The 23,537-nt window shown below is 41.8% G+C and overlaps 2 protein-coding genes across 4 annotated transcripts; both read left to right on the forward strand.

The window, feature by feature from the left end:
• Positions 1-996: 996 nt before the first annotated feature.
• Positions 997-4,389, forward strand: LOC111981460 (paired mesoderm homeobox protein 2). Its single transcript, XM_024012738.2, has 3 exons — positions 997-1,703; positions 2,030-2,187; positions 2,462-4,389. Exons 1-3 carry the CDS (start codon positions 1,469-1,471, stop codon positions 2,900-2,902), a joined length of 834 nt encoding a protein of 277 aa, XP_023868506.1. The 5' UTR covers positions 997-1,468; the 3' UTR covers positions 2,903-4,389.
• A 1,007-nt stretch (positions 4,390-5,396) lies between these two features.
• On the forward strand, positions 5,397-20,109 carry LOC111981814 (MICAL-like protein 2). Of its 3 annotated transcripts, none has more exons than XM_024013262.1 (18): positions 5,397-5,843; positions 8,450-8,498; positions 10,494-10,635; positions 11,010-11,188; positions 13,762-13,895; positions 13,978-14,493; positions 14,634-14,800; positions 15,151-15,226; positions 15,705-15,910; positions 16,030-16,140; positions 16,238-16,300; positions 16,464-16,528; positions 16,713-16,830; positions 17,974-18,076; positions 18,165-18,238; positions 18,360-18,474; positions 18,653-18,699; positions 18,797-20,109. In XM_024013262.1, the coding sequence occupies exons 1-18, from the start codon at positions 5,827-5,829 to the stop codon at positions 18,898-18,900; spliced, it is 2,286 nt and encodes a 761-aa protein (XP_023869030.1). In that variant the 5' UTR covers positions 5,397-5,826; the 3' UTR covers positions 18,901-20,109. The 3 variants fall into 3 exon arrangements, with proteins under 3 accessions (XP_023869030.1, XP_023869031.1, XP_023869029.1); XM_024013261.2 differs by lacking the exon at positions 5,397-5,843 and adding an exon at positions 6,904-7,286; XM_024013263.2 differs by lacking the exon at positions 8,450-8,498 and having other exon boundaries at positions 5,399-5,843.
• The last annotated feature ends 3,428 nt before the right edge of the window (positions 20,110-23,537 follow it).

Genomic DNA, 23,537 nt, shown 5'->3' on the forward strand with positions numbered 1-23,537 from the left:
ATAAAATTCCAGTTGAAGCTTAGCTGTGAAAGTTATCTGTTTTCAAAGGCCAAGGAGCCCTGACCCACAGCCATTTTCAGTGAACTCTGTCTTCAGCCGAAGACCAAACAATACCTTCTATTTGAACAGGTGATCCTATTTTAGATGGAAGACTAGTAGAGACTAGATGGGACCACTTTAGTCATTTAATGACAGCATTTCCAATGTTTTTGTTGAACGTTTCATTTGAAAGATTAGACCTAGCTATTAGGAAAGCAATTATTTTTAATTGTATACATTCTTGGGGTGTATAAGGACTGCATTTAGTGTATCTAACATCCAAAATGAACATCAGATCAGGAAATAAGTGTTAGGTAAACATTTTCGATCCAGCTAATTGTCATCATTCAACTTCATGTCAATTAGGTGATGTAATTAGCGTGAACATGTTTACCTTGGCAACAGTGGCTCTGTGTTTGGCACCTCTGAGCCTGTTTTGATCATCTCCGAAGGGCTGTACCAGTTGGTCATCGGAATCGTTTCTTCTTCTTCTGCTTGACAACTATTAATTGAAAGACGAGCGATATTCTCAAATATTTGTGGTGTACGTGTTCAACTGAACGTTCAAGCTTTGGTTTTTTAATGTCATTTCCACACCTTGACGTCTGATCCATCACTTTGATTGAAATTTCCGAGGCTAAAAGATGTCTTAACTTGTTCAAAGTAAACCTCAGACACCAAATCCATGCAGAGTGCAACATGAAATMGAGYGTGGAAGCTGCTGCTATAATGTAAGTTGAATGCAAAACKTTGTATGGGATTGGTGTGTTGAAGAGGATAAAGTGTACATTGTGGTTRTAAATGGACTTTGATTGAATGATACCATGGTGTGAAAATCTACCTGGAGATMGATCATGGGTCAGATTCACATTCCTGTCTCCATTTCTCTGAAGCCCAGCCCTCTCTCTCACACCCAGGAGTCAGTCTGGGCCCACTGTGAGTCATGTGACTGCTYAGGAAGGAGGGGGGAACAGRAGGATAGGAGAGAGAACRTCYCCAGACTAAGGTGAGACCCCCTTACCTGCTGAGTGCAGTCCTCTCTCGCCTRCCCACCCATCACCTGCATCTCACCTGAGCTCCTCCTGYGTCTCCATGTCAACCTTCATCTTAGGTATCCTTCTGGATCGAGAATCAATGTATGGCTGATGACTGCAATTCATCCCTCAGAATTGATGGTGGAAGATTCTGTGATTTCTTTCATTCTGGATCTGGTGATGTACTTCATTAACAGCCCTATTWMATTTCACTSTGGTAAAGAAGCCTCAAGACTTGACCTCTGCTCCATCTTGTGCCAACCTCAACAAGAATGTTTACTCTGATGTTGTGAAGTGCTCCTGAGATACGTCCAATTGTTTTGGTATCAGACTGTCCACTTTATACCAGTGGATTGACACTTAAGACTCTGGACTCCTCTAAGAGCTTTTGGATAATGTTTGGCCCTGGGCAGTTGGTCTCCACTCTTCTACCTGCYGTCTTCCACTCCTCCGCAGCTCACTTCTTCCCTGCGTTCCCCACCAGACTGGGCTCCCCTCCACAGATCCTGATCCCTGGGCCCCTGATCAGCTATGAGTCCCTGCGGAGTTACTTGCAACCAGAGCCCTGCAAAGAGGCTCTGTTCCTGGCCACACAGGCAGCTGGGATGGGGCAGTTCACGGCCAGCATGGGTGAGTTTCTGCCTTAGAATGTCAGAATTACTGTAACTTTGGAGAACACATGGATATTTACATTCATGTGTGACAATTTATTACAGATACGTGTTGGCTTATTAGTTGGGGGAATGTATTTTCTCATAGAGAATCATTGAGCACTGTCTAATGGCAGTGTAAATGTTTACAAAAGATTTTCCTAACAGCTCCTAACAAACAATCAATTATCAAGCACGGTTAAAGAGGGCCTAATGAACGGCGGCGCTAATTATCCAATCTAGAGCCATTAGTTCCTTGTCAACTGTTGGCGATTGTGTAATTGGCGGTTGTGCTGTGCTTTCCAGATGAACAGAGGCCAGTGAAGCAGCGTCGTGCGCGGGCCAACTACAGCAGCTGGCAGCTGGAGGAGCTGGAGAAGACCTTTGAGAACACCCACTACCCTGACGTCTTCATGAGGGAAGCTCTGGCCCTCAGACTGGACCTCATCGAGGCCAGAGTGCAGGTACGATCCCAACACCCTCTTCCTTCCAAACCATTTTCACTAATGCATGAACTCTGATTTCTAGAAGCCATCTTTGTTTCTATCAGCTTTCATGCCACAATGTTACTGTATTTAATATATATATATATATATATATATATTATTTGTTTATGAATACATCAAAAAACTGTTAAATCTAGTGGATACTGAAACATTTTTAGAAACTAATGTTTTGCATTGTAAGAGATTTCACTCTCTCATATTCTACATATTACATTGGTTCTATTTTCACCAGGTGTGGTTTCAGAACCGCCGGGCTAAGATGCGGAGGCAGCTGAAGTTGCAGGGCCAGCTAGGAGAGCCATTTCCCAGGAAGGACAATGCTGAGGACACAACAACAGACAAACCCAATAAGAGCTTACCGGAGCTAGAGAGCTCTGACGGCGAGCACTGGGAGAGGAGGCAGGAGAAAGGAAGCTATCCCTGGACTAAAGTACCTCGTTCTGCTGTGGTGACCACCCCCATACAGGGTATGATTCAGGGGCCAGCAGGGGAATGGGAGGGGATGGAGGGGCCCAGTCCAGAAGAGTTCCGCTGCTGTAGCATTGCCAAGCTGAGGGCCAAGGCCAGGGAGCACGAGGCTGAGATCCACAGCACTGTGGCCAGGTCAGGAGGAGGAGAGACATCAGCACTGCAGACACAAACACAGAACACTGACGACAGAGAGAGCAACTGATATGGCTCTTTCTCTCTGCATGGCTTTGCAAACAGGTCCCTAAGACCTCATTATGGTTGAGGCAACTTGCCTAAATTACCCCATCCTTGGTTTTATTCATTCTGTTATTCAATGAGGATATGAACTAACATTTACAAAAGGTGCTGATTTTTTGTTTAATATTATATGAATGTATTGTGTTTTGAAATACCATTATTTTTCTGTACTGGACAACTTTTTCTATCAACAATCACGCTAAACGTGTATTTTAAATGCTCAGAATAGGAAGAGGTGAATGCTTTCCAAAATATATAGTATATCCATAATAACATCTTATAAATATATAGTATATCCACAGCAACATCTTATAAATATGTAGTATATCCACAGTAACATCTTATAAATTAATAGTATAGCCATAGTAGCATCTTATAAATATATAGTATATCCATAGTAACATCTTATAAATATATAGTATATCCATAGTAACATCTTATAAATATATAGTATATCCATAGTAACATCTTATATATAGTATATCCAGAGTAACATCTTATAAATATATAGCATATCCATAGTAACATCTTGAAATATTATCCTTAATGTTTCTTTACACTTTGGCTGAACAATTTCAGTTTCTATCATAAACTATCTTGAACTCTTGAACACATGAAACAAAGATAACATTGTTATCGTTTCACATTCCCCACTGAGGTGGTTCATTTTATTTAACCTTTATTTATCCAGGTGAGTCAATTCAGAATAAATTCTTTATTTAATAAATTCATGATTTTTCACACCTAAATAAATCTGTACATAATAGATGTAAAACTCTGATATACAGTCCTGACCTTCATCCATCACCTCAGGGTCTTTCGATATTCTGCCTTATTACTGGTGACTAAATGTTCTTACATTAGCCATCAGATTAGGGTCAAAATCAAAAGAGGAAACGCTCTGATGACTTCTCAATGATCTCATCGATGACAAGCCCAACCCTGGCCGGGGCTATCCTGTTACCTTCACTGCAGACCGAGAGGCAGGATGTCTGCGTGCTGCCACAGGCCCTCGCAGGAAACAATGGAAGTGGCTGAAAAATGACTGCCCCCAATGACAGGAACGCCTTCTGAAGATTACGAGGCAAAACATGTTGTTTTTTTGCTGAGAAAGATAAACTTTTTACAACAGTGCTGTCATTTAAATACATCAGAGAGGCTATCACTGTTTGTATATTTTATCAGTATTGTCGAAATGTATATCAAGATGACTCACATATTGTATCGTCTTGGGCTATACTGTATATCGATGTTTTAAAAAAGTACAGTCGGCTAAAACATATTTACATGATGGGACTATAAGAATAGCCTGTATCAGGCTGTGCTTCTACACCTGCATTGCTTGCTGTTTGGGGTTTTAGGCTGGGTTTCTGTACAGCACTTCGAGATATTAGCTGATGTACGAAGGGCTATATAAAATAAACTTGATTTGATTTGATATCATCATTAACACTACTTTTCCAGAGTTGGCACTATTTGTCCTACTAAACCGTATTATGTTGATTTTCAGACCATGGAAAGAGCAGCTGTTCCAAGTCTAATGGATTTTCAGCCTCACAGTCAGAGCACTTCCTTCGGGCTTAGACGTTGGCCTTTTTTGTATAGCCAATCTCCTGTATGACATGAACAGCCTTTAGTTCTGTGGAAGAAACATGGGATATGACACCACTTGGCCAAGGTCACTGCAAATTCCAATGCAGAATCTGGGGATATGAATAGGGAGTTGGAAGGATTGTAATGAAAGGAGAATGTAAATCTTGAGTACAGGGCCGGCCCTATCCTTTTGGGGGCCCTTTTGACAGCGGAGAGAAACATTTTAAGTTTTTAAGTTAATTTCCTGCAATTCTACACATTTTGCCATGGGGCGGAGAGGAAAATGTGCAGTTTTACAAATCATTTACTGAAATTCTACATATTTTGCCATGACTTATAGCATGTTAATATGATATCTGATTGAGAGTGACTAACAAAATCAAAGGGGGGCCCCTGGAGGTAAGGGCCCCTGCACACATGCCCTTTGTGCCCGGTTGGTAATTAATTTGCCCATGACTACAAGTTTAGATAGCTGGGTAGACTAACTTACCAATCTAAAAAATGCTAGCTGACGAGCTAATTGAGTGACTGACATAGCAAGAGGAAAACTGCTAATGCACAACGCATGACATTGCATCTTGTGTATTCTACTATTCTAAAGCTCAACATTAAGTTGAGTCCTCGACTCATTTTTTTTTAGTTGGGGGCCCCATAAAGGCCGGGGGTCGAGCGCCTATGTCACTTATGCCCAGGGCCCCATCTGCTTGAGTGTTAGTTTGAGTCTTCTGTATGTTTTCAGAAGTCTCTCTGTAGTCTAACAGTGCCCCCCTCTGGTAATGAAATCTCTTCTCCTTTCATGGGCCTTTTATCAGTTAGATTTGCTCACCTCCCCCGTCCTCTCTTGCCTCCTTTGTAAAGGGAAAAAGTTAATCGAGGACAGTCGGCGAGGAGGGTGAACGTGGATGGAAATGCGCTTACTTGAAATGATACGGTCCTTCTCCACTGACTCGTCATTAGGAAAATTACGTTTACTGGGGTGGATCCCAAAATAAGTGTAAAGTGATCAAAACAAGTTAAGTTGGATTTTATAGATAAAACAAACAACGAGTAGAACATTGTTTTTAAACATGTGCATGTTTTTCTCCTCTGACAAATCAAAACGCTGATTCAAAGGGGGTGTGGAAGATTTCAAAACCCATCCGCAGTAAGATACACATGAATATCCTTGATGAAAATTGGCTATCGAGAAGGGGAGGACACTCTTTCGTTTGCCTACTAATGACTTGACACACTCTTGACCAGTTATAGGTTTCCTGGTCATGGAGGAGAGAGGACAGAGGACGATCTTTTGCCCAAATGAGAAAACCCCATAGGTATTATTATAACTGTATGTATATTCATTGTCCGCAGGATATTTATTGCCCGTGTGCATTTGCTTCAGTAATAATTAAACTATCCATATCTTTATATTCTGTAGATCAAGGTCTGGTAACACATATTTTGCTATTATGTTAAAACAATGAATATAAAAAAACATGTTAATACAACGTTTTAGTGTAATTGCAGTGTTACTACACACGTTTTTCCCAATGTATTTTGTTTTCTTTTTTTGGTATGTTGTTCCTACTTTGCATTAGGCTACTTGTATTATCTACACCAAGTAAATGTTTTTTTTTMTTGCTGTTTGTAAATATATCAATGTCCATCTAATCTCTTTGTAGACTATGCATCTAGTTGAGGCTGTCGAGATSTTGGTGGCTCAGTTTCTCCTATGTTGGGTCATACTCAAATTTCAAAAAAGTTATTCTTGATTGTTGTCCAATCTCAATTAGAGAGTATCCCCCAGTCACTCCCTCTTCATTTGGGCCCATCTCATTTGGGTCAAATTTGAAACCACCATTGGTGACCCAAAATGGGTCAGTGGGTCTGGATTCTGGGTTAATTCGTTTCATGGAGACTTTAAGCCTCTTCCGAGTTTGCAACATGTCACTTAAAATATGTATCATTGGTTTCTTGAATGAAAATGCCCCATATCCAAATGAGCAAACAAGGGCTCAGCCGAATCCTTTGTATTCATAGCCTAATTGAGTTGCTCATTAAGGCTTCAACACTAATGTCTGCTCATTAGTGCGTTAATGTAGGCCTATAGCCTATTTTGTCCATGAAAATTATAATGATATTAAAACCACACAGACTTCAACAATAGTGTAAACATTGATTATATATATATATATATTTCTATACCAATGATTACCTCTCTGAAATAGACTATTCAGGACATAATGCAAAATGAATATTTGATAACCGGACAGACACTTAAAAGGACCGATTAATTGCCAACACTGTGATTATTAAAAAGTGCAATTATGTCACGGTGTAAAATGATAATTAACAGCGTTAATTAGGCTAGTGAACCAAAGCCTCGCCCCCTTGCGTCACGCCAATATACTTTTTCATGAGGTATGCAATGGTAGCATATCAGTCGCGAGCATCAGCTGATGATTGAGCACTGAATAGTTTGAACGGGCTTTACTTTCTTGGTAATCGGTATCTTGCTTTCTACTACCTGTACATCACCTGAAATAAGACATCACACCCACTGGTRGCATACTTCTCGTTTGTATAGATATTTTTTCGGAAGTCAATTATTTGACAGGACGCGCTCCGGGAAGGATGGCTGCCATCAAGGCGCTTCAACAGTGGTGCAAACTTCAGTGCGATGGGTACCGCGATGTGGCTATCCTCAACATGACAACTTCTTTTAGGGACGGGTTGGCGTTCTGTGCGCTTATCCATAAGTACAGACCGGACCTAATGTAAGCATTATAATGACTTAAAATACAGATTTGGGTGAAGAATTGATGTTTAACGTAATGGTTAATCAGGTGCAACAGATCATTAGCAGCTGCAAACAATCAATACTTAAACACTTCGATGGGCATTCGCTGTTAAAGTTAAAGTTAGTTAAAACTTGTAATATTTTGAATCATATTATGAATAACCGACCTCGGTGTTTCCAAAACTCGGTGCACGTTTTTATTTGTATTTTTGCCATAACACTACACACCTAATTTCAAATGATCAAAACTTGATTAGTTGACTTGAATCAGCTGAGTAATGTTAGGGCAAAACGTGTAACGTTACCGAGTTTGGGWAACCTTAGCCTACTGTCGCCGTACCTTATCATAACCAAACAACATTGAATGTTTTTGTCATAGTCTTCTACTTTGCAAACACATTTTGTAGCTTAGACTATAGCTTCAAATCATGATTTAGAAAAGTAATGTTCTCATGTAACGTTAGGCCTAATGTAATCCCTTGAACACTACATAAAATAGAAACGAAGCGCTATTTGCTATCATGTTCTATTTATTTGGAAGGAACGTATTCCCAGTGGCTTCCTGTCTCAATGGTGTCGGAAATCCCTCTAGCGTCCCTTTAGCCAGAGGATTGACAACATTTTGTTTGCAATTTTTAATTTTTAATTTKATCTATATTTATCTAGGCATGTTCATAAATTAGGCTAGATTAGCATAGGAACATATTCATAAGTGAATTTTGAACTACGAGTAAGGAATGTTCTTTTTTTTTCTTTCTTTTTTTTCAATAGTTTCATGTAGGTATGCATGTGATCCTCTATTTTTAATCAATACATTGCATAATGTCACGTGAATGGAAATAAAATGTTCCCTAGTCAAATTTTTTACAGAGTTTCCAGGTTGGGTCAAACATTCTTTTTTAACAAGAGAACACATTTGATTTTATGTACTAAATGTCTGAAACAGAAAGAAACCTCACAGCATAACCTTTCCCACAAGATTTCTTGCTGTACTTGTGGACTAGAATATTATCTTTGATGTATCCCAGAAACCTTGTTATTTTCCTTGAACAGGGCAGTTAGTCACCCAAATTCACAGAGAATAACCTTTGATCAACCTCCACAATGTGAATTATTCATTTCCCTGTGTTCTATATTCAGAGACTACGATGCCTTGAATAAAGAGGATGTTTTTGACAACAACAACTTGGTAAGATTTACTGTGTATTTATGCATGTAACATCATTACAGTTAAAGGTTGTACATTGACATGACCATACTGAACTGTTTGGCCATCTTATCAGGAAGTCAGTTGGTTTGTGTTTGAGGTGATTGCATTGTTACAAATGCATCAAGCCCTTTGTAACATTCAGGCCTATTTTTATTTGCGAAGTCTCCAAAGGACTAGAATTGTGCACAAGTCAATTCATGGTTATTTTTMATATATACCTCAGAAGTGTTTCTATTGAACTGGGGCAAACACATTTTGCTCTGAAGGGTGATGTTGAATGCAACTCATGAAAATAATGTGATTGCTCACCATAAACGTGACCTATTGCTTGTAGCATGCATAGTATGTAAACGCAGTGGCCAAAAGCAGAAAGTCTTTCCCAGTTGATAACTGGACAATATGTGTTCCTAGGATTTCATGTCCCAGGCAAGGTTATTCAAATACCAACCGTAGTTTGGTAAACCATCTCTGCTTGGGGTYCTATACAAGGTCTGTCCCATGTTGCTGTTTTATTGTGAGGAGAATGTCATCTGCGAGTTGTACGGAGCGTGTCAAGTCAGTGTGTGTTACACTGCCTAACAATTCACTTGGTAGTGACTTTGGCTTGTTACACTCATTTCTATTGATACTTCGACAGATGCCGGCTTAACTATTAACACCTGAAGAACATTAGATACTATGTTTGACTTGGTTGTTTCTAACTTGTTGTTAACTCTTTGGAATTATTTGACCAACTGTTTTGCCCCCCCCCCCCCCTCTATTTCCTTCATAGCAGGAAGTGTGTTAGGATAAGAATGAGTCAAACAGCAGCACAGCTGGTACTTGTCCATAATTTAGTCATTCTCTCAGTGCTGGTTTCCTCAGATTTAGAGGATTACAGACCTCATAGTGTTCTATGCTCTCCAGGATCTGTTGCAAAACACTAGCTGCTAGTCGTGCCGATCCCCCACAGCGTCTGTTAAGAACCTGAGTACCAGAAGAGGCTCCCTGGGTTATTCATTATGAATGAGGCTTACTGTTATCCGTGGGCCACTCGATCCGCACGATAAAGGTCCATTTACAAATGTTAGACAGTATGGTGAGACCACACTGCTTGGGGGGTTGCATAAGAATAACATGTTTTAAGCCACAAAGAAGAGGTTAGTTTTTTTTCTTCTCCATTTTAGTAATGCTAGTCTATTTGACCAACCAACTAGGAAGGAGTTCCCCCATGGTGGAGTACAAACACCAATGTTGTGTAGCTACGTCTTTTTAGTCTGAGGTAATCCCATACACATTGACAGTAGTCCTCTTTATTTCATGACAAGGAGGTCCCAGTCCTTCATATGTGTGTCAGGTTTCTCTCAGTGGTGGGTATCTGTCACTACAGACTCAAATATGCATTTGTTTTGTCCAGACTCTGTTCTGTTACAGTACAGCAACAATGGGCAGTTCCGTTTCTGTTATACAGAGAATCTGGCCTTTCTCCTCCTGCTCCAACACGAACGGATATGCCATTCTGCAAGGCTGTACTTTAACATTTTAATGAGCACATCCAGGTTGATCCCAAACAATGCCCCGTTGTCCTTCTCCCTCCTTGTTCCCAGGGCTGAGTGTGCACAGGAAATGTGCTATTCATTATTCACCCCCTGTCCAGACCTCCCCGGCATGGGGCCACAAACAGCTGCTGGCTGGACTTCACTATTTTCTATTTCTGAAGACACCATTTTGTCTGGCTTATGTTTACAGTTAAATTAAGTAGCTGCTTTGTATATTAAGAAACCCTCAAGAACARTGGGAAAGTGTTATTCAAATGATGTTAGATTTTTCCTTATCACCTCTGCTTTGTAAATGTTCAAAAAAAGTTAACYTTGTACATTTTTACAAACTTATGTGTTCTGCTTGCTAGGGGGTACTCCAATACACCTGACCCCTCTTGTTGTCTCTATGGCTTTAGGGTTGATTAATAAAACAAGTGTTTATTTCTAACTTCAGGCTTTCCGAGTTGCGGAGGACAAGCTGGGGATTGCTGCTCTGCTGGATGCAGAGGACATGGTGGCCCTGAGGATCCCAGACCGACTGAGCGTCCTGACCTACGTCTCCCAGTACTACAACTACTTCCACGGACGCAACCCTAGTAAGACTGTCTGACTTGAGGCAGCTTTGTTACATTGTAGCACTAGCCTATATGTTGCACTAAGTGTTGTTTCCTAGTGAGGTGTTCCTTAAGGTGATTGTGGGAAATAAACAGATGTGTTAAATCGGGTGAAAACGTTGCTTCAAACCCGTTTAGTGTAATGTGCCTGTCCTTACAATCAGTAGTACATTTAAAACTTGTCAAATGTTTTTGTTTTTCAAKTATTTTATGGTTATTGGTTTATAAGATATTGTATATCCAAACTATTTCAGTTTCACATGCACAAAGAATCTCTACTGAGCTACTGGTTCAGGTATTGTAGAGTATTGTGGCTCAACCCTCTGATTTCTGATGGCCAATGTTGTTTTTTCCAGTTGGGGGGGTGGGTGCTGTGAAAAGACCAGCAGAGGGCTCCAAGGAGGAGCCGTGTGGAAAGAAGAATCTCCCGGTGGTGGCCAAAACCATAGTGTCTAAAATGGCCATAGAGAATCGCCCACCTCCCTCCTCTCTCATGGTGAAAACCTCCCCCAAAGCAACCAGAGCTGCTGTTCAGGTTAGGAGTACAAATGGRTCTTTAATGTCTATTTAAAAAATATGTATTTATATTTATCAGATGTTTGACAGGCATACATTTAGGTGAACTACTGAATGTACACTATATATACAAAAGTATGTGGACACCCCTTCAAATTAGTGGATTCGGCAATTTCAGCCACACCTGTTGCTGACAGGTGTATAAATTCAAGCACACAGCCATGCAATCTTCGTAGACAAACATTGGTAGTGGAATGGCCTTACTGCAGAGCTCAGTGACTTTCAATGTGGCACTGACATAAGATGCCACCTTTCCAACAAGTCAGTTTGTAAAATGTCTGCCCTGCTAGAGCTGCCCCAGTCAACTGTAAGTGCTGTTATTGTGAAGTGGAAACGTCAAGGAGCAACAATGGCTCAGCTGCGATGTGGTCAGTCACACAAGCTCACAGAACAGGACTGCCGAGTGCTGTAGTGTGTAAAAATCGTCTGTCCTCGGTTGCAACACTCACTACAGAGTTCCAAACTGTCTCTGGATGCAACGTCAGCACAAGAACTGTTCATAGGGAGCTTCATGAAATGGGTTTCCATGGCTAAGCAGCCACACACAAGCTTAAGATCACAATGCCAGCGTTGGCTAGAGTGGTGTAATGTTCGCCACCATTAGACTCTGGAGCAGTGGATATGCTTTCTCTGGAGTGACGAATCAGGCTTCACCATTTGGCAGTCCGACGGATGAATCTGAGTTTGGCCAGGAAKGCTACCTGCCCCAATGCGTAGTACCAACTGTAAAGTTTGGAGAAATAATGGTCTGGGGCTGTTTTTCATGGTTTGGGCTAGGCCCCTTAGTTCCACTGAAGGGAAATCTTAATGCTGGTTTGTCAAGCTCTGTGTGGAAAAACCTGACTGGCCTGCACAGACCCCTGACCTTAACCCCATCGAACACCTTTGGGATGAATTGGACCGCCGACTGCGAGCCAGGCCTCATCACCCAACATCAGTGCCCGAACTCACTTATGCTTTTGTGGCTGAATGGAAGCAAGTTCCTGCAGCAATGTTCCAACATGTAGTGGAAAGCATTCCCAGAAAGGTGGAGGCTGTTATAGTAGTAAAGGGGGACCAACTCCATATTAATGCCCATGATTTTGGAATGAGATGTTTGACGAGCAGGTGTCCAAACTTTTGGTCATGTGTATCTAAACTCAAAAAACAAAACGTCCCTTTTTCAGGACCCTGTCTTTCAAAGATAAGTCGTAAAAATCCAAATAACTTCACAGATCTTCATTGTAAAGGGTTTAAACACTGTTTCCATGCTTGTTCAATGAACCATAAACAATGTAATGACATGCCCTGTGGAGCGGTCGTTAAGACAATAACAGCTTACAGACAGTAGGAAATTAAGGTCACAGTTATGAAAACTTAAAACACTAAAGAGGCCTTTCTACTGACTCTGAAAAACACTAAAAGAAAGATTCCTAGGGTCCCTGCTCATCTGTGTGAATGTGCCTTAGGCATTCTGCAAGGAGGCATGATGACTGCAGATGTGGCCAGGGCATAAATTGCAATGTCCATACTGTGAGGTTCCTAAGACAGGGAGATGGGCTGTCCATCCTATCGTCCTCGCAGTGGCAGACCACGTGTAACAACACCTGCACAGGATCGTACATCACACCTGCGGGACAGGTACGAGATGGCAACAACAACTGCCAGAGTTACACCAGAAATGCACAATCCCTCCATCAATGCTTAGGCTGAGAGAGGCTGGACTGAGGGCTTGTAGGCCTGTTGTAAGGCAGGTCCTCACCAGACATCACTGCAATAACGTCGCCTATGGGCACAAACCCACCATCGCTGGACCAGACAGGACTGGCAAAAAGTGCTTTTCACTGACGAGTCGTGGTTTTATCTCACTGGGGGTGATGGTCAGATTCGCGGTTTCTCGTCGAAGGAATGAGCGTACACGAGGCCTGTACTCTGGAGCGGGATCGAGGGTCTGTCATTGTCTGGGGCGGTGTGTCACAGCATCATCGGACTGAGCTTGTTGTCATTGCAGGAAATTTCAATGCTGTGCGGTACAGGGAAGACATCCTCCTCCCTCATGTGGTACCCTTCCTGCAGGCTCATCCTGACATGACCCTCCAGCATGACAATGCCACCAGCCATACTGTCAGAGTTCTGCCATGGCCAGCGGAGCTCAATCCCATTGAGCATGTCTGGGACCCCCACCCCCACCACAGAAATGTCTGGGAACTTGCAGGTGCCTTGGTGGAAGAGTGGGGTAGCATCTCACAGCAAATCTGGTGCTGTCTATGAGGAGATACACAGCAGTACTTAATGCAGCTGGTTGCCTTACTTACTTTTGATTCTGACCCCCCCCCCTTGTTCAGGGACAGGACACATTATTCCATTTCTGTTAGTCACATGTCTGTGGAACTTGTTCAGTTTGTCTCAGTTGTTGAATCTTGTTATGTTCATACAAATATTTACACATGTTAATTTTGCTGAAAATAAACGCAGTTGGCAGTGAGGACGGTTTCTTTTTTTGCTGAGTTTACATGACAAAAACACTGCTTCTTTTTATTTTTTCCTCCACAGAAGACTGAAGTTTTGGTGGAGAGCTCCAATAAGACAGGCACTCTCAGCAGTAAATGTGTTGTGTGCAAGTGCCACGTTCATCTGGTCCAACGGCACTTTATCGAGGGGAAGCTTTACCACAGGAGCTGCTTCAAGTAAATGTCCACTTTAAACATAGAAAGCAGCTCCATCATTATGGTTAAAACGTGTTGACACCTTTGTTGKACCTTTCACTAGGTGCAGTGAATGCTCCATCATCCTCCTGGCTGGGGCCTATAAACCAGGGAAGGAGCCAGGTATCTTCATCTGTAATGATGACCAGAACACTGAGAATGGCTGCAACGAGCCTCCCTCTGGGGTTGTCATCCAAACCGGATGCCCAAGAGCCAATGTTGAATCCAAAAGTGACACCAGCAGAGTCCAGTCTGTCTCCCGCTCCACCTCTGTGCCTTCGACCCCCATAAAGGGGGTCTTGAAGCCTGTGGAGACCACCACCCCAGCTCCCCAACCCTGGACCAGCTCGGCCCAGAGAACCCAGGCAGCACGGCAGAGGTTCTTCCAGTCATCTACCTCAGCCCCAGAGGGCCCCTCCAGCAGCCAGAAGCCCCCAGCCCCCTCAGGACTGCCGAGGGTACCCCTGAGTCCTGAGGAAGAGAAGAACCGAGCCAGGGCTGTCATTACCCAGAAACTAGTTGAAGCGAACTGCAACAACAATAACACCAGATACTTTGTTATCCGACCAGCAGAAAGAAGGTGAGAAAAGGCCTATGGGTTTACCTACAGGCTTTTAGTCTTGTTTAAGTGTGCACAGCCACAGTTCATATCATTTTGTGGATGTCAGCTAATACTAAATGTACACTTCCAAACCTAATGGTGATAGTATTGCTTCCCAGGTTTGGAGACGTGCTAAGCTCAGCTGACCTCCCCAGCTGGAAGCAGGCTAAATGTGGGCCAGGCACAGCAGGACAACTCTTCACCAGCCCCACCAGCAATAAGGAATTGCTTAACACCGTCAACAAAGCCAGCGCCAGACCAACAACTGTATCCTTCACCACCAAAGGCAAGCTTTTTCAATTCCAGTTCATTTTCAGAACTTTTTCTATCACGATCATGTTTTTACAATGGGTCAAAGGGGAAACTTCAAAAGCTGGAACGCTTTCGATTACTTTGTTAATACAAGGGAGTAGCCGCGAACAGCATTTCCATACAGTTTAACAAAAGTCTGTTTTAAGTGCATGCAAATAAGATGAGCTGCATGTGCATTAGCAGTCTTCACTAACAGCCATTTTTAATTTGGTCATCCCAGCTTGTTTAGCCCTTTTTTAATAGATTTTTTTACATAGAATTGTTAAATTTGATAATGAGCTTGAATCATCAACTCTCCTTTCAAAGTGTATTTCTCTTTGGCAGTAAGTGCAGACCGTGCAGAGGCTCCTGTTAACTGGCGATCAAAGCTCAAGCCTGTTAAAAATGGACCAGGACTGAAGTAAGTCTGGACTGCTCATCATTTATCTGTTAATCAACCACTTTCTCTTTCTAATCCTGTACATCCACACAAAGGGAAGGCAGGTATTGTCACCTGGGTGAGAGATTAAATTATATATCTGATCTGGAGAGCTAACCAGTTGGGAATCTCATGTATCCACTCCTCCAGCCTCCGGATTCATCCTGCCTCGCCCTGCTCTGTTATGGCTGATTGGCTCAAATTGCAGCCACTCTCCTCCCCCATCCTCACAAGTCCCAAGGAGTGCTATGCCTGAAATGAACCCTAGTGCAACACTAACTAGTTTCCCAGAGTTCCCTCTGATGACCCCTCCACTGTTTTCTCACCTCCATTATTTCTAAATATTTAAGGTGAGGTTGAATGTTCTGTTTGTACTTACTGTATGTTCAATCCAAAATGGTTGTTTTTCAGGGGGAAGTCCAATATTTTCCTGCTCCTTACATGCAKCCTCTTTCTCCAGGACCTCTGACTCTGAGGACCAAGCGATCATTGTTGAGCAACCCAAACCTGAAGCCATCTCGAAGTCTTTCGCTACTAGTATCATCGTCAACATCAGCTCTACACCTCCTCCGATTCCCCCAGCAGCCTTCACCCCTCCTCCACCTGGCCCGGTGTCTCACAGAGCTCCGTCTCCCAAGCAGCCCCGTTGCGGCTCTGGAGGCTTGGGTACATGTTTTTTATTATCCTCTATAGTTGGCAGAGTAGTGATTAGTGTCTCGTAAATGATTGGGTAAACATTTTCGATGACTTGTTGGGATTTTAAATTATCGCGCTTCACCTTCTAGGTACTAAAAATGGGAATTATTCTACTCCTCTGTTGTCCACTCCTCCCCTGGTTCCTGTCTGGCACAGGGTTCCCACTCCCAATAAGCCTCARCACAGCTCTGCGGGATCGGGTAAAGACAAGAACTCGGTTCAGTGATTGCATCGCAACAATGTATTTGGAGTCTATATTGCAGTTTAATAATCYGTTACATTTGGGTTTTTTTTTAGGCTCAACGGATGGCAATTATTCTCCCCCTATGTCTCCTAAACAGCCTCGCCAGGGTTCCACAGGTTAGACTGGGCCTTCACTTTCTATTACCAGACATTGTCTCAACCATTGATGTTTTTGTTATGTCTTAGCCTGTTTATTTTCAGAAGTTAAGTCTTATGTGACAATGGCTCCCTGAGTGTCAGCCTTCAAATATGTAATAATCCTATTTTATCTACCTCTTAGGCTACAAAAATGGAAAGTATTTGTCACCCACCAACACCTCCCAGTCTGAAACAAGGTGCCCCTCAGTAAGTTGTCAGTTATGTCTCGTACATAAATAGTGGCATGTTACTAGAGCTTATCAGAGGCAATAACTATCCTATGTGAAAATATGTAATGTTCTTATGAAATTCAGGTKATAGTTAAATAATTACACAGGATTAGCAATTGGTGGTGACACAATGGGTTTTTCTTTGTTTTGTTCAATGTAAGTCCCATCACATCCCTATGGACCAGATGGTGAAGGAGCTGCGTGAGATTGAAGACAGCCTGGGTGACTTGGAGAGAAAGGGGGTGGAGATGGAGAAGAGGCTTCGCAGCTGTGAGGAAGGTACTTTCCAAGGGACTGCCCTTTACTCCCAGTGTCACTCCTTCCTTTGTTGATGTTGACTAATAGCTTTTGTTCATTTGCCAAAGCAAGTGGGAGAAAGGTCCTCTGCATACACTTTCTCCCTTTGACATTTTAGTGAAGTTATTGGTTTCGGCACTGGTCTGGCTTTTGAAGGACTTAACTGTGTGCAGAATCGCTTGTCGTTTATGTTAAAGAAGACGGACCATGTTTCAACCCTAACTGGGTATTTTTTCAGGACAGGATTTTGAAGGACACCATGGGAGAATCTCAATTGCTTACTCCTCACCTCCTCAACCCATTGGATGAGAAAGCCAGAAGCCCCTCCCCTCTGACCTTCTCCTCCAATGGGTTTTGAGAAGGGGAGAGGATGCGAGGAGTATGCAATTGAGATTCTCCCACTCCATCAAAGTTTATTTCCAAGTTAACTTCCAAATAGACCAGCCTTTATGATTAGATATTTATTAATGTACTTCAATTGAAATGGCCCAGTCCCTCCACTTCTCAGTTTTGAGTTGTGCTCTGATGGTGAGCATGTTATCCCTGCTAGCCCACCTGGGACTTTACACAGGAATCCAAACCCACACAGCCTGGAGGGGAGAGGTGTGACTGCTGAACAGGTTCCATTTCCCTCCACGGCCCAATGAGGTGAGAGGCGGGCACAGCCCACATGGGGGCACCTTCTCCCTCTCTGATACTATCCATCCCCCTTGAGTGATAGAGAGGTGGTAGTGAAGAGCTGACCAGCCCCAGAGACTGGCTGCAGACGGAGCAGTAGGAGGGCCTGATTGCTCTGCTCAAGGTCACCATCTGGGCACAGTTATATTAKTATTATTATCCGGTTCACTGCTTTACTCCCTCCCTCACTTCTTACATGCTCCTGGCTGTCCTGCTGATAGGAGGCAGGGGGAGTTAATGGGACTCTTCTCTCTGTCCCAGGCCAGTTTGTACTATTGGTTGTGGCTGGTGTGTTTGTATACACACAGCCCTTAGGCACTGACAAAGGCTCAATGTGCATGTTGTACTGGAACAATATGATTTCATTTTGTTCATAAGTCTTGCACAAATAAATGTCATTTATTTTATGTATCGCCAATGAACTTCCTTGACACTGGCGTTTTGCAGAGGGAGAGGGGGACATTTTGATGGACCCTCTGATGGTTGACTGGTTCAACCTGATCCGAAAGAAGCAGACGTACATTAGGAGGGAGTCTGAGCTTGTGTACATGTGAGTACTTGTCAAGTTAAATGTTACCCAAATGTATATGCACTTTTGGATTTACAATGGCTTAAACATCACTTATTGCATTTGTCAGAGCTAAGACTCAAGACCTGGAGGAGCAGCAGCCTGGGGTGGAGGGTGAGCTGCGCAGACTGTTGGAGAAACCAGGTAGGAGGCACAATGTTCACACAGCACCTCAACTGTTCACTTTACATCCCCCTAACAGATCAGCAGCTACCATGTTGTAGTGCTCCTATGTCTAACACAGGTCTTATCCCTGGTGTCACAGATCATCTGAAGTCTACAGAGGAGCGTCGGCGAGAGAACAGGCTGATGGAGAGGTTGATGGAGATTGTGAACGGTAGAAACGCCATTGTAGAAGGACTGGATGAAGACAGGCTCAGGTAGGGAAATGTTGCAACTTTATTGCTTGTACAATTTGCTGTGAGTTGTGATCCATTTTCTTTTTTAAATATGAGGAGCATTTCAATATCTGCAAGAGTCTCAAGCGGTGACTGGAATGCCACTGAGGTCAAGCTGGATGTGTAACTTGAAAAACCTAAACATGTTCTCCATTTTTAGGGAAGACAAAGAGGATCAGCAGTTGAATGAAATGATGCAGACTCTTGGTGAGTATTTAAAGTGGTTGATTTAAAATGCCRCTGTCTTTAAACCCTGGGATGTTCCTTGTTTAATGTCATTTCCACTCTTTGTTCTGGTGGACAGGACTTAAACAATCCAAAATCAAGAGGAAGTCTTCCTTCAAAATGCTGTTCAGACAAAAAAGTAGTAAAAAGGTCACTGTGAGGGATCCTGGGACTACGTTTTGATTGTTCTGCTCTGGGGGGGTGAGGTATGCGTTTTCCCATGTCTGGATTGTTTTTAATTGGGTTTATATTTAAGTGATACGGCGTGTGTACACCAACTTGTGTTCATGGCGTTATTGGAGCTCAGCTAATAAGTAACAAGATTGTATGTTGCTGAGCCTGAAAGATCTTGACGGTCCAAGACCAACTTTTCTTCAGCTACATATCACATCAAGTTGGTGTTTCGTCACAAAGTTTTGTTTAGAAATGTTTTTTTGTTTGAGAAGACTCTAGGCTTTCACTCTTCATTTAGTGTTGTTCTTGAGATGGGTCTCATGACACTTGACTGATCATAATGTGATGTTTTGTTCCTTTGCGTTACGGTGTATATCTAAGAGTTCACAGTTTAGCTCATGGTTTGCTTAACTTTATTTATTTTCACARGTCTAGGTTGGSATTGTTGTGAAGAGGTGTTCAAGAATCACTGTTAGAATGAGTCCAATGCAAAATAATGTAACCGGTATTGTTGCACCGGATAATGGTGAAGGAGAATCCATATCACTTAAGTTGTTAGTATCAAAAGAGGAGCTTGCCTTTATGAGTGATGTTTTTAGCTCCAGTATGTCTAATTTTAATACCAATGTCTTTTATGCTTCCAAAAAGTATGTTATTACAAACATCGAGTAACATTTTGAGTGGAATCAGTCTGTAGACCAGTGAAGTGGTGAGCAGTGTTCTACGCTACCTCATTTGAAAGGCTGTATTTCTTCTGTCGTGCTGTAGGTGGCACCATGGTTTTACCGTACACAAACCGGGCAGGAACCTGAATCCAATTCACCACAGTACAGACAGTTAATTTCTTTGCTAATTTTATACATGCTGCAAAAAGTTCCAACTCTGCTGATGCAATAACATTGTGAAAGCTTACGTAGAACAGTAGCTTATAAACTAATGGTTGTATTGAGCTTTTAATCTTAAACCTGGTTTAATTAAACATTCTATACTAATATCTACTGAAGCATTGTTTATGCCTGGTCCATTTTATTGCAGTGTTTTAAGTAAACATTGTTGGCTTTTGGAGTCATCTGTGAAAATGCTGTTTGAGGTATGCACAGGTCCCAATGTCTCGTGACTTTTTAGAATTTGGAAGGAATGTTAAATGATTGTGTACATAATGTGTATTTATATTTTTAATTGAATTGAGTATGCTGTCCAATAAATAATTTGAACATCCTTGGTTTTTGAAAGCACTCATATCTAACTTTTTAATGTCTTGTAGAATTTAACTGTTGGCCTTTTTTTACTTTAAGCAATTCTCGGCCATGATATTTTATAGTTTCAATTAACATGTTCCTTGATAAACTGTAGGGGATGTATTTTCAATATGATTTGATTTCTTCACATGTGAGACTGTTCAGATCCTAATGAAAAATCTAAACCGATCCTTGAGTTCTCTCTTAGAAGCACAAAGTTATGGCCTGATTTTTACCGTACAGACCACAGTCCTCATCCAACATGTTTTGGTTCTGGACCAGCTATGCCGGGACCCTACTTAAGTATCAAAGCTCAGAATTGATCATTCAGAGCGATGTACTTTCTGGATTTAATATAGATTTTAGGGACGGCATCAAGATTTGTTCACGTCAATATATTTGCAGCTACTTATAAATGACATATCCCCAATTGAAGATGCATGAAATTGTGATCACAAACTTGGAACGGCATCTTTCTAGCTGAGAGGAACTGGGGATGATATTGGTGCAGTACACCATGTGTGATGTAGGTGACAGTCAAGACAGAATACGTGTGATCGAGTTAATTAAAGCTTTGCGCCCCATCTACTGCAAATGCTTGCGCTTCTGCAATTAAGAATCAAAGGCGAGGGCTTAGTGTCAGGGGGGTGTCTAATACATGGTTTTAACAGGAATGGGACCTGATTTGCCAGGCTCCTAGCGACAAGCATTAACAACGGCCTCAAATTAGAGGGCCATTAATATTCATAAGTAAAACAATTCGTCCTGTGAATGTGCTGAAACACAATCCTCTGAGGTGAGCTCTTGTGTCCACACTGTCCATCAAAATATGCCATCACTGATGGAGTGGTTCATCTTTTATGAAAGGGTGGCAATAATATGTTGTACTGGCTCTGATAAAATACACGTTATATTGACTTATTCAGGGTTTTACATTCATTTAAATTATTTGTTACAAGGACTTTTGCCGTACTCTACATTGTATTGCATCCTTATGTATGTTTTACAATCAAATCCACTACCCATCTATAGTGTAATTTATATTTGATAGTTTTAGCCATAATTGCTATAGTAACAAGGCACCAGTAAGCATTTGAGGGCCTATGGGTTAAAAACCCCTCTGTATAAAATGTGTGTGTGTGTGTGCACGCGCGTTGTACTCATTCTGAGTGCCAGAGTCTATGCCACTAGCCTGTAATTATGATCCTCGAGGTAATTTTATCAGGCTCATTAGCTCTGATGAGTAAACGAGAAGCGTGCCTCTAATTTATTGGCCATCCAGGCTGGAGACTTAATTCTCATCAGAGAGATCATAATATTTGTACAGAGAGACAGACATGTTCTATGAGTTGCTAGGCTGTAAGAGCAACACTAAGTGAAAGGGAAAGACTTTATCACTTATCATACAGTAGTTGCAACACATTTAGTGGACTGATACACTATACACAATTGAGCATGTGCTAAAAGTTGTCATTAGATGRGCTAAAACCAGGGTCTAACCCACATCACATTCATTTAATCTTAAAGCATTATTTCAAATAAGTTTTTTTGCATGTGTAAAATTAGATTCTCAATATGGCAAACCGAATCGCATTGTTTTGTTCACAGCTTTACTTCAATGAAGAATAAAACATTTTAGTGACGATACTTTTTCTGTGTCAGAATGTTTTGAGAGAGCCGAGGTAAATATGCTCACAATTTCAGTGTGTAGAAATTTGCATTGAGGAGAAATTATGTATGCTGGCTAGTGGAAATTAAATATATAAAGTACATGACTGGTAGATTTGACAAGTGCAGCTTTCWTCCATCTCAAATGAATAATTTTCACTTCCCTTAAACATCCCTAATCCAACCATGTTATCAGTGGGCATGCAGGATTCTGCCTGACTTTCTGCTCAATGCCACAGCAACTTTTAACTTAACAGCGATTCTGCAATGCAGTTGCTTCACCACAGGGTCTTATAACTCTCACACTTATCCTTTTCCTGCTGGTTTTGTGGATCAGTAAAATTCCCCTCACAACACAATATACATAACGTAAGTCTTAATAGATGCCAGAATGTCTCACTCTCCTCAGACTATGTGCTGGCTCGGTGGATGACGGACTTCACTGTATTTTACCTGTGATTCACATTGGGCTGAAAACCCAGAGAGGATGGTCTCCAAAGAAACCTAGGAACAGAATTTGGCCTTTGGTCCTTTTTGATATCTGAAAGGGTGCTAATCATAAGTGAGATGCCGCTGTGGYCATATTTGMCATTTCAGATGTTCAGTAAAGGGATGTATTAAGTGATTTAATGTTGAATTCCAGTCTGCTATGCAAGAACAGTTTGYTTGGTGTAATGTTTCAGTAATACCCCCATATGAAGACAGTGACGTCTTCTCCACAATATTTCATTTCTTTGAATTATGCCGGTGTATTCCACTATCTAAAGACTATGATAAACAATTCAATGAGTAATTGCTGTTTACACTGCATAAGTCCTGTTTGATACCCTCTAATATGAAGGGTTAGGGTGCCGTCTACCTTTTCACAGAACCCCTCAGTTTGCGATAAGAATATTAACCTCATCAATTTCAGGTAACTTTCAACGCTTTAACATCTTGTCTTAAAGACCTACATGTTAGCAGGAGTCTCAGCCCTGGCATTTAGTGACATTTTAAGCCTTTTAACAGAATCCAGACAGGGATTTGCAGTTTCCTCCAAAGGAAAATAATTTTCTACCCTTTATTCTTTTCAGAAATTGTGGGCAGGGCGATTTAGTAAAACAAACGTGTAGTAGAAATAGAAGTCTTGTAAATGATTTTAATAAATATTTGTATTATGTTGCTACAGTAATTATTGCTGTCAGGCAATTACTTAATTTGGTAATAGTTATTTTCCACTGCCTTTTCCATCAAGCATTCCTTTCATGTCCATGCCTCTAAGGTTAGAGGTCAATGCAACATCGACAGTGTTTCTGTGTAACTGAGCACTCTTTACAGTATGGTACAATATGTCCCCTCAGACTCCTGGATGTGTTCCGGAAAGTGCTCCAATTGTGTACAGTGCAATGCGGGAAGTTCACCTTGCTTTCAAACAAAAAACACACTTCTCACTCAATACTGTTCAAAACATAACGGATATTTAGTTGTTAGTTTCTCAGACAGCCTATGAGTGACACAGTTTAGGACACAAGCTCCTTCTGAGTTTCGCATACGTCTGTGGAGTGTCTCTGCTTGGGTGTGTGAAGGCTGCTGTGTAGTGGAGAGGCTGGGCTCTGTTCTCTCTCTCTCTCTGTGGGCAGACTGCTTTGATGCAATGCCTGTCTTATCTCTCGCCTGGCAAGGTTAATGAAGTGGTGGCGTTTTCGGAAGGAAGTCGGAATGGGATGAGTAACAAAGACCAGAGGAAGCTCCGAGATGAAA

This window comes from Salvelinus sp. IW2-2015, linkage group LG20, assembly GCF_002910315.2.
Source record: "Salvelinus sp. IW2-2015 linkage group LG20, ASM291031v2, whole genome shotgun sequence".
Lineage (NCBI taxonomy): Eukaryota > Metazoa > Chordata > Actinopteri > Salmoniformes > Salmonidae > Salvelinus > Salvelinus sp. IW2-2015.